We start from the raw sequence: 19,846 nt of genomic DNA, 5'->3' as shown, positions 1-19,846 counted from the left end.
ATGCAGCCATTTGAACAAATGCTAAAAAAAGCAAAGGAGGAACTCTTTAGGTCCTGTAACATCATAGGCTTAAATTCACAGACACTAGCTTCCTTTCAGTTAATCCCACCCTCAACTCTTGCCTCCACAGAAGAAAGTCATAGTGGTAATTTATATGCCAAATTCTGTACAAAAGCTTAGTGTTTTAACCCAACCACTTTTTTCCAAAATCGTCTTTTCATTCTATTTGATCCAGTCACACTCGTGCTTCTTAGTTGCTTCTTAGCACTAATTGCTTCTTAGTTCTAAGATGCTTCTTAGTTATATATGTAATTAACTCTAGAAAATATCTGCTTGAATATTTATTCCCTTAGTGGTTCACATAGTAGTGATGAACATCTTTTAGTTGCTTACTTCTTTTCAAAATTTATTCCCAGGCAGTTCTACAATAATGTGTGAAGCCAAGTCACAGAAGCTTTAAAACATAATTTATTCATAAATAATTCTGAAATAAACTTATGCAATACATTATAGAAGAGGCAGGGGCATTAGCACAATCCATAAAAGTAGGTATGTCTAATTAAGAAGACAGGAGATGCCCAACGTCCTATGAATGTTACTTCCATATGTGTTTGTACCCCTGTAATATTCTGAAATAAAAAAATAAAAAAAGAAGATAGGAAATGAGGGAGAACAGGTTTTATAAATGTACCACACTTTTCTTTATATTCCTTTTAAATGTCAAGGATTTCAATTGACTAAATATAAACACAGTACCTGAAAAGGCATTGTTAATATTAATGCACATAAAAATATTTTTAACCTAATAGATCCAAGCGTTGAAAGCATGACTGAAGAAGCCAAATAATACTGTGTGCTCAAAAGTATTTCTTATTCAAGTAAACATGTGGCTAGTATGGTACATGAAACTGTTTATAATCCTTTGTTACTTGTATATTCCAGAACAATAGTGACAGCCTAAACAAAGAACATTCTAAATCCTTTGATAAATCAATAAAAAGGCAACCAAATGAACTTCTCTGGTGATAATAATGACCAACTGCTATGCAACTGATTGCATAACAGTGTAATTAATTAGCTTAAATTCTTCAAACTACTGAAATAAGTGGACCAACCATTTCACGGTCATATTTCAGTTATGTAATCAATCATGTAGTAATCTAATTGGTTAACCTGTAAATATTCTGTTCGGCTATCATAAAAATGCAATAGCTCATTATGTATTAGAAAACAATATTTCCAAACAAAGTAGTAGAAGTGACTATAAATGATCAGAATATCAGAATATCACTAGAATTGAATTTTTGCCCTTTCCAACATATGTCAGAATAACAAAGAGAATATAGAAAATATTAACCAATTTTTCAAAATTTTTTAATTGTGAATAATGCCACTTTATCCCTATTTCTTCTTATTCATGCAGTTTCAGAAAAAATTAACAACATCCAACTCTCTTTTCATGGTTGCAGTGACTTCGAGAGTCTCAGTCTCTCGGGTATAGGATGCTTTAGCACTGCTGCATTCCACAGGATGGGGAAGGGTTATCAACAGCTTCCTTAAAAAGAAAAACACACACACACAAAATACAAAATAAAAACTTAGAATTACATCCCTAGAGTAATATATCACTTTCAATAAGACAGTAGAAAGCAACATCTACCACTAGAATGTTAGAAACCAAAAAAACCCAATATTTTCAATCAAAAATATGCATAAATAACACAAATAGTATACTAGTTTTTTGGCCTTAAAAATGCAAGCAGTTGTTTTGGATCCCCTCTTTTTTCCTAATTGACCTCATTTTGCATTGAAGAAACAGTCTCAGGCTATGTTTATAGGCATAGAAATAGAATCATGAAACTTTAAGTTTGCGGGCCAGTCATTCTTATGTGTAGATGGAATGTGGCTGACTGTTACAAATTTGGAAATTGGAATGGTTCTAAAATACTTGTGCTAACACAGCTTTTAAGCTGAGTCTCTACCACAGGTGTAGTTTTTCAAACTCAGGCCTGGAATGATTTCAATACCAGATCAATGAAAGTGCTTCTCTCTGCTTGCTTCTGATTCTTTCTACTACACATTGACAAAAATTCTCTGTGATAGATTGCTAGGTTTATTTTGTGGTTTACGGCTCAGTTGCTGGATAGTTGTATGCTTTAGATGCATTGCTAGGATGAGACATCCATAATTCTGTCATAGTGGCATGTATCTGAATTATGCATAGGGTCAGCACATGCTGGTACTGGAAGAAAATTAAACGCATGAAACACTTGTTACCTCACATTCTCAGTAGAGAAGGTCTGAGTATCTCTATAAAAGGTGGGCAGAAGGCTCTTTTAGAAAGTATAATATCCAAATCAGTAAAGGAATCTGGTCTTCTTTAGGGACACATCGGGTACTTGAATAGAGAGCTAGTACATATTTGAAAACAAAACCCTTGAAAATCAATTCCCTCTTTAATTCATTTGCAAAAACCTAAGTTCAGGAGACTAGGCTCATTAAAAGTATTTATTACACATTTCTGGAACCTAAAGGAGAAATTTTTTGTGTTCTAGTTCCATTCCAGATGGGGTAAGAGAAACCGCACCCTCCACCTGAAGTAATTAAATGGCAATGTATGTTAATGTAGCCTGTACAATTTGGCATCTCAAAAACAAGAGGGTACAAAAAACGTTTAGAGTCCATTTTTAAAAGCTGTTTACAATATGTGTTCTACTAGAGTTAGATTTACTTTATCCCTTATTCTATAAATGATAATATATTCACTTTAAAAAGAAAGCAAGGCTTAGTATGGTAGTTTCATTGCACTACAAGACAACTATAAATCAGCTGAAGAAGGAGTTCCAATGATAATGTGCACTTCTCTGTCCAGAGAGAAATAAATTCAAAAGAGACAGTTAGTGGCCATTGGAATGATCCATCTATCCCTGCATTTCTGTCTAGTTCTGAGTAGTATGGCTTCACATACTAAAATGTTGAACAATAGAATTGTGCGACTTATTTAAGCTGTTAGGAGAAGGGAATTATTTTTGTCTAGTCTGTTTTACTGTATTATCTGTATTGAGATTTATATTTAAACAAAATAAAAATTCTAAAAATACTTATCCATGTACAATTCATCAAGGGACAGAACTGTATCTTATCTTGGTGTTCCTCTAGTTATCTAGCAAAAAACTTTAGAAATGGTTGTTGAGTGAATAAATACATGAATGAAAAGCAAATATTCAGGTCACCACAAAATAACATTTGAATAATTAACATGGATTAATACTATAAAATCTGAATAAACACTTAAACCCAATACCTCTGCCTTTACAATGATAATGTATTTGCTTTTTAAGAAGTTACAGTCTAGGCAGTGTTCAAATGCTCATCCAGTGTTAATTTTCACTAGAAATTATTTAAATGCAAACAATAATATATGAAAGTTAAAAAAATTATTTATGCAGTGAACTCAAGTTTAGAGATTTACATGTTTATATTTATATTAGAAAGTTGATGTTGCTTGCAAGAGAATTAAATAAAGGAAAACCTAGTTCTGTGCATATTCACAGAATGCAGTTTTTATTTTAACGTAGTTAACGAAATTATTTGATTTACATATCTGGGTTAAAAATAGATGCGTCCTTTTTAAGGTTTTCTGTAGGAAACATAACTATTTTCAAAGAAAATGCAGAAATAGCTACTGAGCTGAGATTCAACCATTTCATTTAGAAAGCTTTTTTGGGGGGTATTAGTGTCTTTGAATGTCAGTCAACTCTCAATTAATCTGAATTAAAGGAGCACAACAAATGTGTGAATAACTTAAGGCAGCACTCAACCACAAATTAGCTTATATTTGTCTTTAGAATGTGTTTGTATTATTATATTCAAGGTATTCATTTATGATGTTCTTAGAATTCACTTAGGAAAATAATGAAACCTCATATGAAGTCTTAAGTCAGAAGATTCTGAGAAATTATCCAATTTCCCCCATCTTTCCTCCTTCCCATATACTCTATGTTGGGAATCTACATGCCAAAACAACCAATTGGAAAAAAAATGAAGAATTCAGTAAATTGCTTTATTTATTTATTTTTTTGGTTGTATAATGCTAAATACTTGGATTTTATTGAAAATTCTAGTGCAATTGATTACTGTTTGACTGAAATCACTGGTTAATTCAGTTCAAATAAATTCACTTGTTATTCCTTATAGATACATAAACAGAATATCCCCTCTTAAATCTTTCTCAGAGTGGATAAACAGTGTTATAAGATGTCACAATTAGAAACTAAAGAAAGCAGGTGTGAATATCAATAAACTAAAAAATAAAACACACTTCTGATAATACAATTTCCGATAATAGCATGGCTCTAAAGGATGCTCAAGTATTTCAGGAAATGTAATAAATAAACCTTAATGCTATCTTCTGTCTTCTATCTTAATTAAGAAAATTTACTTCTCTGCACTAAGCATTTAATATGTAGGTACACTATGATACAAATGGCTTAATGCAGCTTGTGTTCTATGTGGAAAAATACCTCTCTGTGAGACTTTCATTTAGTGGGCTCTGATAGATATCTGGAATGACAGCACAGCCACAGCAGCTGCCTGAAGATTGATGGAGACAGTGAGAACTGCTAGGAAAACGGAAATTAACTCCATGGTGTGTAAATATGTGTGTGCTTTTAACAAGCGTGCAAATATCATGGAAGACTGTTTATTTAACCAACTTTCTTTGCAAAGGTTATGTGGAAGAGTAAATGCATGTATAAAATGCAATGAAAAGGGTACAATACTCCTTGAAATAAATGGTAAGAATAGTGAATGTTGTTTTTATAATATGAGACAATTATTTTATGAGAATACATTTTTTAAATGATGTAAATAATGAGAAAATATTTGACATATATTCATCTGTAGATCATTTTGGGTTAAATGAATCTACTACAGAAATCAAGATTAAGCTATGTATGCACATTGGGTTGTTTACACATAGGAATCTTCTGCAGAAAGAATCTATTTTTTATTTTCTTGAAGCCCTAAGTTCAGCAAAGGAGAATTACAGGTACAGAAAATAGAAGGAAGAGAATTTGCCAGCAGCTGCCTGCTCCCCAAACCCAGTTTGAAATGTTCATGAGTTACAGAGAAAAGACTACTATAATCAACCAATGTGTGCTCACTGCTATATATCAGATGAAAAGTGAAAGAAGCAGTGAGATATTTAGATATTTTATCTAACACATGCCAGATTCCATTGAGTCCCTCTTTGTAGAGTTCGTTTTGAGAGACAGAACTGATTTGTCCATGTTTCCATAGAAACATTTTATATCAGAATTTTGCTGTATGTGTTATATTTTGGTAACATGATTTGAACCTATGTAACAACAAAACTATGCTTGAAAATATACAAATGTTTAAATGAATTATTCCATGATCTTCTGTATTATTTTTAAATGTGTTCACACAGACCAAGAATCTAATGAAAATGAGCTGTTAGAAATTTTGTTTTAAGTAATTGATGACAAGATCTTTCTGTTGATTTTTAGAGAAACGCAATCAAATTTAACCTTAGAGCTCCACAACATCCAAGAAGTTTAAAAATATTGCTTCTCTTATGCAATCAATGTATTAAAAAACACATGCAAGACTTACAACTTAAGGCATCCTCACTTCTAGCTATTTTTCCTGACAGATACACAAACTATATCTAAATGTCAAGGATTGTATTTTGATGGTATCAACCCACCCCAAATGTATGGATGCAAAATAGAAAAAAGCTTAAGCATTTCCAAACATATTTATGTTTGTATAATGTAGATCAAACATTTGAATGGTTAACTGAATTTTTCACTTTTTTCCAGACTTTAGGAGGTGATGCAAAATAACTATGTATACTTTAAAGATAATACTGACTAAAGACTAATTAATATTATAATACACTATTCTAGTTCTAAGTTTTACTCACTTATTAGGAGTACGAAGGTCAAGGAACATTTCCTGGATATCAATGTCAATATCAGAAGGGTTTGTATCTGGCAGTTTAATTTTAACCTGAAATAGAAAGTGAGAATAAAAATACTATTATCGTGGAGAACAGTTAATTTGAAGAGTGTAAGAATATATGGGGAAGAGAGAACTAATATTTATTAAGTGCCAACTATGTTCTTAGCTATGCCCTATCTTTATAGCAATCTTGAGAAGCAGGGATTATTATCCCCATTTTACAGATGGCGAAACTATAACAGAGAAATTTAATGAGTGGCCCAAAGGTAACCATCTGTAATTTGACTAAGGTTTATCTACCTCCAGACCTATATAGAAAACATTTTGTTTACTTGCCTGTAACCTTCATTGTCGGAAGGTGTAAACCAGTGCAGCTGCTAAAGTTGGGGACCTTTAATCACCTTTATATCAGGGGGCAATTTGTATAAAAAATGTTTAGTTCCCATATTGGGTGTGGGTTGGTAATGCCATCTTCTAGTCTCTTGGTATAAACTCCATACCATATTTCCTAGGAAGGTTTAGGTGTCCAAAAAGGTTGTTATCATAACAAAAGAGAATTAACAATATGACCCCCACCTCCCAAAAAGGACTACTTCTTGGTTTAATAAGATTTCACTTAGAAACATCTCATCTCAGTTACCACATGGGCCAGCACCTTCACTCCTGGGTATATACTCAAGAGCATTGAGAACAAGTGTTCAAACAAAAACATGGACATAATGTTTTTGTTCAAAGCAGCACTATTTGAAATAGCCAAAATGTATAAGCAACTCAAATGTGCATCAACTGATAAATGGATAAACAAAATGTGGTATATCCATACCATGTAATATTATTCAGTCATAAAAAAGAATAAAGGACTGTTATATAAATGAATCTAAAAATATTATAAGTGAAAGAAGCCAGGCACAAAAAGTCACATATCATAGGATTCTATTTATATAAAATGTCCACAATAGGCAAATTCATAGAGACAAAAAGTAGATTGGTGGTTTCTGGGGGTTGGGGAAATGGAGAAAAGGGGAGTAACTGCTTAATGGGTATGAATTATATATTGGTGATGGTTGCACAACATTGTGAATATACTGAATTTCACTAATGGTAAATTTTATACTATGTATATTTTACCATAACACAAAGTCTCATCTCTCTAATTTATATTCTTTTCTTTTTGATGGAACCTAATGAGATGACATGATAAATGGTTTCCATAAACAAAGAAAACAAAGAAAATGAAACATAAGGTTCAGGTAAATTATGAAGCCTTCTCTAAAATGAACTAGAAGACTTGAAATATTAGACATATGGTGATTTCATGGCTGGAATGGCCAGAACAAAAGCAACAAGTTACGAGGAAAATACATATCAAATAAGTAATGGGAAATTCCTTTTAAGAAGCTTAAAGTAGGCAATTATGCTTTTGCAGTATAATGTATGTTGAACAATATATGTCTGTGAATTATATTTTACTGTATTAAATCTGTACATAAACAAAGATTTGTAAATAGAGCTCTAAAAATGCTACTATTAAATAATTCCTATGGTTAATATTTTTATTTAACCAAGAGTTACCTCCTAATTTATAGTTTGAAAACTCAGATCTTCATAATTAGAGATGCTTTAAGTGAGAGAAATAGAACATTTCTTAAAGAGAATAGTTATAGGTGCTCTGCCTCAGTAAATGAGCATCTGTTGAATAAAGAAAGCCCCATTTTTACTGTAGTAAAATTCAGGTCTGATAATCAAGTTGAGATGTACTTTTTTGTTTGTTTGTTTTGTTTTTTTACTCCCCACTATACTAATGAGGAGGAATCAACATCTCATGTTGATTCATGTCACATGGCCCACAGATTACAAATATTTGTTTCTTTAGTCTAAAATGTTTAGACCTTTCAAGGTAAAATATTATTTTTGCAGGGTTAAAATGATAATTCAGAGAGCAAAAAAATATGACATGCAAAATTTAGATACAATTTTTGGGTAGACCTTTGAAGTGGTTCTTAAAATCATTTGCTGTTCTAGTGAAGGATAATTCAGAAACAACTCACTAATTTTTCCTCTTAAGGAAATTAAAATTGTATACTAAAATGGTTTCAAAGAAGGGACAAATTAGATGGAATGGTACACATTAATATCTCTCAAGATAGAAGATTGAATGAGGAATCTTAACAGAAAAACAACTCTTGAAACATGAATCAGACTTCTTCAGCAATACTTTCAACGACTACCTAGAAAATAGACATGGCTATTAATGGACCTCTAACTCATTGTGCTCAAGACCTAACTTGTTAAGGTCTTAAACATTAGTAAATACAGGATAATGCCACTGACCAAACAATTAAAGAGACTGATGTTCCTCTCTTTACAGAAGATACAAATTGAATTTATTTCAAAGAATAAATTGTTTTAATATTAATAGGTAAACTAAGAAAAACTGCTAAAAATTCATTGAGAAACTCAACTTTTTGAGAGGTCAATCTTTGGAGTCAAACTGGGTTTGACTGGTTCTGTCACTTATTAGTTATTTGTTGTTTATTGGTTATCTATTTTTGCCCCTCCCAAAATTTATGGCTCAAAAAATTAATATTTGTTATCCCACATAATTTTCCTGGATCAGGAATTTGGGAGTGGCTTAGCTAGGTGGTTCTGTCTTATGGTCCATCATGAGGTTGTATTCAAGATATTGGCTGTGGCTGTAGACATCTGAAGTTTTGACTGGGGCTGGACACTCTGCATCCAAGGTAGCTCACTCACATGGCTGCTGGGAGGAGGCCTCAGCTCTTTACCACATGGACTTCTCCATAGTGTTTCTTGAGCATCCTTATAACACAACAGCTGTCTTCTCCACAGAGTAAATAATCCAAAAGATCAAAGCAGAAGCCTTTTAAAAACATAGCCTCATAAATTACACTGTTTCATTTTAAAAAATATCTTGTTGGTTACACAGGTCAGCCCTATTGAACATGGGAAGGAACTATACAAAATGAAGCATATCAGGAGATCAGAATCATTGGGGGCCATGTTGGAAGCTGACTACCATAGTACCCATCACTAACTTTAGTTCAGCCTTTTGGCCTTGTAAATAAAAAGTAACAGGAAAAAAAATCCATTAATTTAAGGTTTGTAAGATCCCTCCTTCCCATTTTCAGCTTGTCTTTAGGCAATTAGTCAAAAACTACTCAGTCTGTCTCTGGGAATTTACTTTGAAGCTTTCCTGGAGAGAGGTAAGGTAGATCAAAGTGCTTACAAATTGTTTTCATGGGCCTTCATTTATTCTCCTATGTGTGTCATAACAGAGCCGGCATGCTATACCAAAGCCTTTGGAGGGAGTCATTATTGAGGGATTATCACTGTGAGTTTTAAATCTCTTTTTTCCTATCTTGTTCTTAGGAGAGAGTTATATGACAAGATGGTTCCTAAAATATCATATTCGTGTAATTTGTAAGCAATTACCATAGGCTTCCCAGCTCCTCAGATTAATGTCTTTGGTCTTATTGCAAGATGATTGAAAACTGACATGAGAAGTTCAAATTGGAAGTGTTCCATGGAGGGCAACCATTCTAGGTTTCCTCTTCAACTGTCACTTTGTCACCACCAGAAGTGATGAATAAGTGAAAAAAAAATCTTATATGTAACTTGGCTGGTCTGCACTATCTTCACTTCTTAAGAAATGTTTGGGTTTATACTTAGAAGATATTCTAAAATAATTTATGGGTTCTAGATATCGTAAAAATATTTCTATTTGACAGAAATATAGCAACCACCTCCAAATAAATTTGATTATTAGGAAAGAAGTTAATACTATTTGAGTTTCCAATTGAAAGGTAACAACATTAGGAAATTTTGATTAATGGAAAAAATTTGGATAGGCTTCATTCTGAATTGCTTCAGTGATTTAATTTCCCATTGTTTAACTATGGAAACATGTGTGAGATATTTTCCCACTGCAGCCATACTAAGTATTTCATGAAAACTCCCATGAACAATGATAATCTATATAAACATGAAAAAAATGGTTAAAGGTATGGATCCCTACTTTGAAAGTATATAAATATTTACCCCTGAAGAATAAAAATATAGACGTATGTATTCTCCAAAACTAGGGCACAAAACCAATAGATCATCTTTTAAAACTAATGGATAAATTTCCTATAATGTCACCATTTTGAAACAGTCCAGTACTGTCTTTTTTTTTAAAAAAAAAAATAGTTCTTAGACTCAAGACTCCTTTCCTGTCACAAGAATAAAGAGTAAGCTCAGCTCATTCTAGAGTAAGAGCATTCCTCCATATATCCAATGGCACCCACCCTCAGCCCCTGAACACTCACAGCCTCACCACCACTATCTGTCTTGAGACCACCAGAACTAAATTCATTATATTTTTATCTCTATTTTTTCTATAACCACAAGAAGCCTCAGACTACCAAATCATTTCTTATCGCATAATAATTACCATATAGGTCTTCATATCTTCTATTTTGTCTCCATTTCCCACTCCTCATCCAATCCTGAACCTTTTCCATTAGGTCCTCTGGAATACACAGTACATCATCCCTTATCTCTTAAGCTTCTTTGAATATTCTTTTTAATTTCTTAATAGTCTAACTGAAATCTGCATCCCCCCATGACACTGCTTCCCTTGTAGTCCTCTCAGTTGGTGCCTGTTATTTTCTCTCATCTCCCTCATATCAATGGCTCTGCTCCTTCCTCCTAGTTTTAAAACAAAATCTCACGTCTTCCATTATGCTAAGTGAAAAAAGCCAGATACAGAAAGAAAAATATTGCATGATTTCTCTTATATGTGGAATCTTTAAAAAAAAAAGGTGAATACATAGAAACAGGGAGTAGAATGGTGGTTACTAGAGGTGGTATGGAGCATGGGGAGATGCATATCAGAGAATACAAAGTTTGGGTTAGTTAGGATGAATAAATCTCTAGATATGAAGTACAGCATGAAGACCATAGTTAATAATATTGTACTGTATACTAGAAATTTTCTAAGAACGTAGATTTTAGGTGCTTTTACCAATCCCCCCACAAAAAGTAACTACCTGAAATGATGAGCATGTTAACTGGCTTGACTGTAACAATCATTTTACTATGTATATTTATATCAAAACATCATGTTGTATATATCTTAAATATATACAATACAAAAATCTCATGATCTCCCACTATATCACCCATTACCCTTCTTGTTGGAGTCATCTACCAATTCCTAGGACACTCCCCCAGATTTCTTTAAGAATAGTTTCTTGTTGTCTATTGATATTTCTAACATTACCTCCTGTCTTAAATCTTGGTGATTTAAATATTGACTTAGATAACCCTTCCAACAACCAAACCTCACTTCCACAAGTCTTTGCTCAAATATTGCCTTCTCAGTGAGGCCCTCCCTGACCACACTATTTAAAATTGTAGCCACCACCAATGCCAGTACTCCCTATCACTCCCCTTTCTCCTTTCCTCTTCACCTTATAATGTACAATACAATTTATGTATTTATGTTATTTCTTTCTCCCATGAGAAGGTACACTCTGTGAGGGCAGTGATAATTGTGATTTGTTAACTAGGATATCCTCAATGCTTAGAACAGTACCTGGCACATAATAGGCACTCAATAAATATTTGTTGAACAAATGAATGAATGAATGTAAGGATGGTTCCATATTACAAAATTTATTAATATAATTTGCCAATAGTTCAAAAGTAAAAAAAAATCATATGATCTCCACAAATGATAAAAAGGCATTTGATCAAATTTATCATCCATTCTTGCTTAGAACTCTTAAAATCAGAATAGATGAACAGTGCCTCAACATACAACTTAAAGGTCAGTAGCTGACTGAATGAAGAAACACTGGAACCATTCTGATTAAAGTGAGAAATAAGAAATAATGTCCAGTATTCACTACTATTACATAATGTAGTTCTGGAGGTACTAACTGATGCAATTAAATATGAAATAAGAGGAGGTAAAATTATTGGAAAAGAGGAGATAAAATTAGCATTATCTGAGGGAAGAGCATTCTAGGTGGAAAGAATAGCAAGGAATTGGGAAATAACCTGGCATATTGAAGGATCAGAAAGAAAGCCAAGGTGAGTAGAACATAACAAACGAGGAAGAAAACGGCACTGGATAAAACTGTAAAAGTAGGTAAGGGTTAGATCATACAGGGCCTCATAGGGCAAGATTAGGAGTTTGGATTTTGTTCTAAGTGCAGTAGAAAGCCATTGAGGGTTCTAAGCAAAGAAATAGTATGCTCTGATTTGCTTTTGAAGAGGATCTCTTATACTCTGTGTGGAAATGCTGTAGGGAAACAAGAGTTGAAGCAGGGAGATAAGTCAGAAGAGAATCATAAGGGTCCAGGTAGAGACACTAGTGGTTTGTAACACGATAGCAATTGTGGCAGTAATGAAAATTAGATGAAGTTAGAATATATCTTGAAGATACAGCCATTAAGACTTGCTAATAGACTGAATATAAGGTATAAAGGAAAGAGGAATGAGGGGTGATTTAGGATTTTAGCTTGAGCAAAACTGGGTGAATGTTGTTGCCATGAGGAAGATGAATGAGAAAGAGGTTTGGGGAAAGCAATTAAGGGTTCTGTTTTGGACATCTTAGGTTTGAGTTGCTTATTAAACAAATGGGAGATGCCATGTAAGTAGCTAGTTATATCAATCTAGGGCTTATGGGAGAGGTAAATGGTATTTAAAGAGAGCTAAATGGTATTTAAAGCTATGGGACTACATGGAAGGAAAATAGAGAAAAAAGACACAGGTCAAAGCTCCAGAAAACTTAAGGCAGCAAAGGAAGCACCAGTGGTTTGGGAGAAAAGGAGAGGAGGAATGTCCAGTGATTCTGGAAGAAAACCAGGAAGGGGGGCATTAAAGTAAAGAGACAACAATGTTTCAAGAAGAAGGGAGTAGTCAACAGGGTGGAATACTGCTGAGTAGTCACCCTCATATCTTCAATCTTTCTTTTTCTAATCAGTGTTTCTAAACTGGAGGGATGCAACAGTAACATTTGGTATAGGACAATTCTTCATTCTTGAGGACTATCCCTCTTATTGCATCCCTGGCCTTGAATACTAAATGACAATAACATCCTATATTCATTGTAACAACCAAAAATGCCTCCACCCTTTTCTGAAAGTCCATTAGGGGCCTATACCATGACTACTTTTTTTACTGTTTATTAGTTTTAGTGACGCACAGTAGGAATCAAATAAATATTACATGAATGAACAAATAGATTGCTGTCATCAGTTGAAAATACTTAAGTCTCTCCCATCTTCAAAACCTCCCCTAAATCCTGCCTCCATCTTGACAACCATCTGTCTCCTTGCTTTTCTCCTCGTCTCTGCTAAACTTCCTCAAAGAACAATCTGTATTTGCTGCCTTCTTTTCCTCACATTTTATTCACTTCTCAGCTTTCTTCAGTCCAGCATTTGCTGTGCCACTGAAGCTGCTCTCTTCCAAAGATCACCAAAAGCTTCTTAACTGACAATCTAAAAGTTCCTTCTGCATTCTAATCCTGCTTTACTTCTCTACCTCAGTAGATACTGCTGTGATTTCCCTCCCATGTCTGAATACCCTTCCCAGTTTCCTCATTCTTTATTCACTCCTCAAGTAGTAGTATTTTCCAAGGTCGATCTGTAAATATGCTCACATGGAGTCAGAAGTTTTTGCCAGCTCCAGCTCAAGGACTCTGGACCATGTGATTTAGATGTTTTGAGGAAACTCCTCAAAATGACCATCAAAATATGAAATTACTGATTTATTACCAAGTACTGTGTATAAGACATCTTTCACCCTTATTCCCTCCCTGACCTTAAGCCCATCTCAAACAATCTTTCCAAATTAAGTCTCTACCCCCATCTCACTATCTCTATCTCATTATGGGGGACTTTTATTGTTAAGTGTACTAATTTTGGTATTGTTTAAAATTTTAAATGTATATTATTTTCATAATCAGAAATATATTAAGTCTATACAATTAGATTAACTTTTAGGGAAGTATTCATTCTCTTTCCCACCACCACCATTATGAAGGATTGTATGATATTAATTATAAAGGTATGTATATTACTGAAAGAACCATTAGAAATTTAGTTGAAGGTTTACTGTGCTGCCTGGAACTGATAATAAAGAATCATATTACAGCTCAAATATCTTTCTCCTTGCCACATGGTCGGATATATAACCAATCAAACAAGGTTAGCATAATCATAAAGCCTACCAAAAATTCTCTAAATTACAAAAACAGGTGTCCATCCTGTGGAAAAGAAAATCCATTTCATTATCAAGCAGCCAGATGTATTTATTCATTAAAAGTAAATGAATATAACTGTTTTAACCTTAAGAGAGAAATCAGGATTTGAAAAGCAGACCATTCCAGAAACAAGTGAATTCTTAGAGGATGAGCAGATACTTTGTTCAGAATGATTGAAAGCCCTTTCTGAGATTAAAAAAAAAAATGTGATCAACATGTGGCTCCTGATTGTGTCAGCCAGATGGTGACTGACTTCTATGCTGTCTCTGACTGTTACCCCATTCTCCGTGAGATTTAGGGATGGGGGAAGGTTCATATCCCAGGGAGGAGATGATAATGAAAAGAAAAACAGGCTTAGTGACTTGTTTTTTAGGTCACATCAGAATGTCCCCTTATCGATATAAATCCATCAAAGTAGGACACCAAAATATTATGTATCCATTCTTGCTCAAAAAGCATCAAGCTATCTGCAAGCTGTTTTCCCCCTCTCCTAGAACAAACAATGGGCAATTTGGCAGAATACCAATAACCCTGGCTAGCCCCACTCATTTTTGGATTTTATAGATAGTCTGCTGTTCAACACTCATGGGTGAAAATGGGAATCCACTGACCTACTTCCCCAATGCACCCATCCCATTTCAGGCCACAAATAGTCCTATGGAGAAACCAGGCTATCTTACTATCTCTCTCTCTATATATATATATATACATATCTTTCTATCTATCTATCTATCTATCTATCTATCTATCTATCTATCTATCTATCGTATCTATAGGTATCAAAAGATACCTATAGTTTCTTTTCCCACACTCTCCAACTGGATCCCAAGAGGTGCGGTACCTGACAGATTTTTTACTTCACCCATTATCTTTGTTGGCATCTCTAAAGGCACAATCCCAACCATGCTTCACTGATCCAGTTCCTCTTTATTTTCAATACTTGGCCTAAAACTGGAGTAAGAATTTACAATGCCTCTGTTTGAACTCTGTCCCTGATTGTTGACCCCATCCTAAGGGCCACCTATTCTGTCCCCAGTTATCACCATTCTGCAAGTTTCATAGCATCCCTCTCAACCTTCTTCCCCAAGCGCGCGCGCGCACACACACACACACACACACACACACACACACACACACACACACACACACACACTACTTGAAATCAGTTCCTCTTTATTCCAAGCCTAATACAAAACCAACAATCTGGGGTGGTATATTCTAACCCTGCACAGAGCAAACACCATCAACTCTGAAAATCAGCATCTCTAGTCCATTTTATTCTCTTGAGTTCCATATAGATTTGTATTTCTAACAGCCTACTGGACACTTCCAGCAAGATTTCCTACTGGCACTTCAAACTTAATATATAACCAAAACTTAATATCTTTCTCCTAGAACTTTGTGTTCTATCTGTTGCATTCCATACCCCACCCTGCAGCATGCAAACACAACCATCCTCTGATTACTTACTCTCATTCCAAAAGTAGTAGAGGGTAATTGTAAAAACTATGGAAGAGTCAGATGAAGAAAAAGAAACAAAAACCATCCTTAAGTTTACCATTCAGAGATAACCACATTACATTCCCATATCTTGATTAATGCTATCACCATTTGCCTAGTCACCCAAACTAGAAATCCAACTGCTCTTTCTCCCTGACATATTACATTTGACCATTTTCTAAGTCCTATCAATATTACCTCCAAAATGTCTACTGAAGCCATTCTTTTCTTTCTATCCCCACTGCCATAGTCCAGGCTCTTACTTCTCTTATCTAGACTAGTGCAATTGCCTACCTGGTTTTCCTACTACCAGTATCCCAAACTCACACTTATCTCCTATCATAATCACCACCAAATTAAATCTTCACAATGCCACTAGAGTTGTTCTGTAATACACATCCAATCATTTCATTCATCTGCTTTAAAACATTTACTAACTCTAATGCCCACAAAATAAAGTCCAACTTTCATGGTGTCTTAGTCTGCTTTGGCTTCCATAGCAAAATATCATAGACTGGGCACCTTAATTAACAGATTTTTTTTTCTCACAGTTCTGGAGGCTAGAAGTCTAAGACCAGGGTGCCAGCATGGTTGAGTTTTGGTGAGGGCCTTTTTCTTGATTTGCAGATTGTTACATTCTTGCTATGTTCTCATATGGTGGAGAGAGAATGAGCAAACTTTCTGGTGTTTCTTCTTATAAGGTCACTAATCAAATCATGAGGGCCCCACTCTCATAACCTCATCTAAACCTAATTACTTCCCAAAGGCCCAATCTCTAAACAGCATCACATTGGGAGTTAGGGTTTCAGTATATGAATTTTGGGGGAACATATTCAATGCACAGTGGTTATGTGTGACATTCAAGGGCATTTGCAAGCAGCTCTAAACCACTTATTTTGTTTTGTCTTCTATATTACTTCATGCCAGTGCATTCTGGGGCTTCAAGAACATCAAAAATAGTTCTCAAAATTTATCATCTGTTTTCATAGGACTCTGCCATTGCTCATGTGGTTCATTCTGCTTGGATAGCTTTTCACCCTTTGCTGCCTGACAAACTATTATTTGTCCTTCAATTATCCAGGTCAAATGCCACCTCTATTGTGAAGTCAGGTTGGATTTCCTCTTCTTTGCACTCATATCACTTTGCATATACTTTTTTCAAATTCAAATAGCCTGGGTTCAAATCTGCCAGATTCTAAATGTGTGACCTTAAGCAAGTTACTTGATTATACTTCAGTAACTCATTTGTAAAATGGGGATCATTATAACACCTATTTCATATGATTGGTGTGGGGATTAATGAGTGACTATGTGTAAAGTTCTTAGAGAAATGCTTGGCACATAATAAGCATCAGATAAATTGTTTGCTATTAGTATTTCTATTATGTCATGTTAAATGAAAACAGTAAGGACAAAAATGTTTATTCATAGTGTAAATGTAGGGAAATGTTTTCACTATGACACTCTGGTGACCTTGCACTATTCACATAGTCCATGTAGGCCAAGTTGAATTACAGCAAGAGCTGGGTCTTGGCGGAACATCCTGTGATCCTCCTGGAACATGGGAAGATAAGCAGTCTTGTGAGCTGCCTCAATGCTGTTTCTTATCTGCCTCTCTACCTTGTGGGAGGCTGCCATGAGGCAGTTTCTCATCCTACTCCCTGATACCAGTAAGACACAGGACTTTCCACCTCCCTCCCCTTGGGTATAGATTTAAACTATAAAAACAGCTAGCTGCAGTCTAGAGTTGGTTCTTCAGCAACAGAGTGCCCTGCTGCTTGTGTTGCCTGTCATCTGGCCCCTTTGGTTCAATGTCTTCCTGTGGGCAAAGGGATACAGGGAGCTGACACCATACTGATCTTGCTAATACTGTCTGTGTAAGTAATAAACTCTATCTTTTTGGGGTCATTGTTACCTTATTGGATGAATCTATTAAAGTCTGGAAAGCCCACCTAGTAGCTGCCATTGCACTACTGCTTATGGACTGCTTGATGTCTTGACAGTAAGCTCCTTGAGAGAAGAAGAATATTGTCTATTTCGTTCAACACTGTATATCCAGTATCTGGCACATAGTAAGTGCTCAATAAGTATTTGTTGAATTTTTAAAAATTATAGCAAACAATGAAACAAAGATATATAGTCAAGGATATATATCAAACCCATTATAGTGGGAGATTTGTGGAGAGGGATGGAGACTATAGCTAGAAGATGAAGGGGGCAATAAAAAACAAAACAAAATAAAATAAAATAAGGTAGGGGCCTTCTACTCATCAGGTTTAAAGCAAAGTGTATATGTCACCTAGGAAGAAGAAGCCCTCTAGCTCTCCTATTATTTTTCCATTAATTTCTATGAGTATTTGATACTTTGTAAATCTGACATTAGTTTCTAAACTGTAATATAAGAAGGAGAGACTAGACTAGCATCTTCCAAACTGTTTACCAAGGAACCCCAGTCATTCCCCTAAGAGCTGCCTCATGGGTGGTGGCACCTTTTTATTTTTAAGGCAGTGGTACTTTTATGTGTTCTATATGTTGGGATTTTTCATGTAAATTTGTTTAAAGAAAAACCTTAACAGCTAAAATCAAAACAAAATAAACCTGTAAACCACTAGCTTAGGGAAAGTTGGTAGCTACAAATTTGGGAGTAAAGCAGCGGAGGATAACAATAAGGCAGGTAGAATTTGAATAAAGGGGCTCTTTGGCTTTGGGGTTAGAAGGAAAGTTTGCTGAAGACATATATATTTCTAATTCAGTATATTGTTTAGGACCATCACTTTGATTTGGGATTCATAAATCTTGCTTTCTTATTTGGAATCTAGGGAGGGTAAAGGAAAGGATGGTCCTTGTGAATTTTTACACCCCAAAACACTCCTTGTGCTTAAATAAATTATACTCCTATTATGTTCCTCAGCTTAAGCAAGGGATTTCTTCTTAAAGTCTCTGGGTTATATTGTTATATAGAGACCAGGTCCAGGACCCAAATAGCATATTTTGCCAATTCTAAGGTGCAATTTTCCCGACATTATAATGTTTCTGATATTAAGATGCATCATACAATCAATGCATACATTTAATATGATAGTGTACTTATTTTTCCTCTTAAGTGTGGTTATTAAGTAAGTAGTATGTTTACAATTTGATATTGTCTTAGATTCAATTAAACATATTATTAACAGAAATGGTAAGCATATATATTTGAGCAAAAATACTTGATATAGGTTCAACAGCTTCTTTACTCCAAGTCTTACTAGGGGGCTTATCATCATTATGGTAGATGTCATCATTAATATGCCTACAGTATAAAATTCAAGCTACAAATTGGGGCTTTTTTATATTTTTTGAGAGTCAGCTTACCAATGCACCATTGCCAATATTTATTCTTGTTATACTCACTGCTTACTCAAATATGCCATATTATTTCATGCCTGGATACCTTTCCATGTGCTCTTCCCTCTGCTTGGAATGCCCTTCTTTGAATGTTGTCCACTGTAGAAATCCTATCCACCCAAACAGAGTTGATCCTTTCCTGCTTTATGTCACTATGTACCTGGTATATGACTCTAAATTTGTACTTACCATACTGAACTGCGATGATTTGTTAGGTATCCATCTCCTTTACTATAAATTCCTTGAGGACAATTGGCTGTTTCTTATTTATTTTTGTATCTCTAGTACTTAAGACAGTGCTTGCTATGTAGTAGCATGCACTAGGTATTTAAAGATTGAATAAATGAAGAAATAAAGAGTAATAATGGAAAGAAAGAGAAAAAGAACAGTATATGAGTGGTAAAGTGCCATAGCACCAACAGACACTTTATTTGCTGCTTCCATTCAGTGGTATCCATGCCTTATCCAAACCTTCTGAACTTCTAGAGAACTTACAATTGTCTATACTGAGTTTAATTCTTAATAATAAAATGAGTTTGTTTATGTTAGTTTGTCTCCTCAGTTGATTATAAATTCATTAGAGGGAAGTATCAAGTCATCTTCTGTATATACTTATCACATTTTAGATAAATTGTATATTTCTATTATGAAGTGTGATTTAGTTTCCAAGATTCTTCATTCTGAATATCTTTATTA

The 19,846-nt window shown here is 34.6% G+C and overlaps 1 protein-coding gene across 2 annotated transcripts in view; it reads right to left on the bottom strand.

The window, feature by feature from the left end:
* Positions 1-471: 471 nt before the first annotated feature.
* The window catches only part of DNAAF6 (dynein axonemal assembly factor 6), a 39,528-nt gene continuing 20,153 nt past the window's right edge, over positions 472-19,846 (bottom strand). For both annotated transcript variants that reach the window (XM_012750958.2, XM_012750963.2), the window contains exons 6-7: positions 5,951-6,036; positions 472-1,555 (exon numbers count right to left, since the gene is read on the bottom strand). In XM_012750958.2, coding sequence (XP_012606412.1) covers positions 1,426-1,555; positions 5,951-6,036 — 216 coding nt within the window. In that variant the 3' untranslated portion in view covers positions 472-1,425. The remainder of the gene's footprint in view (positions 1,556-5,950; positions 6,037-19,846) is intronic.

The sequence above is a fragment of the Microcebus murinus genome, chromosome X (assembly GCF_040939455.1).
Source record: "Microcebus murinus isolate Inina chromosome X, M.murinus_Inina_mat1.0, whole genome shotgun sequence".
In the NCBI taxonomy this organism is placed as follows: Eukaryota; Metazoa; Chordata; class Mammalia; order Primates; family Cheirogaleidae; genus Microcebus; species Microcebus murinus.
This window is presented reverse-complemented; position numbering and strand designations above follow the sequence as displayed.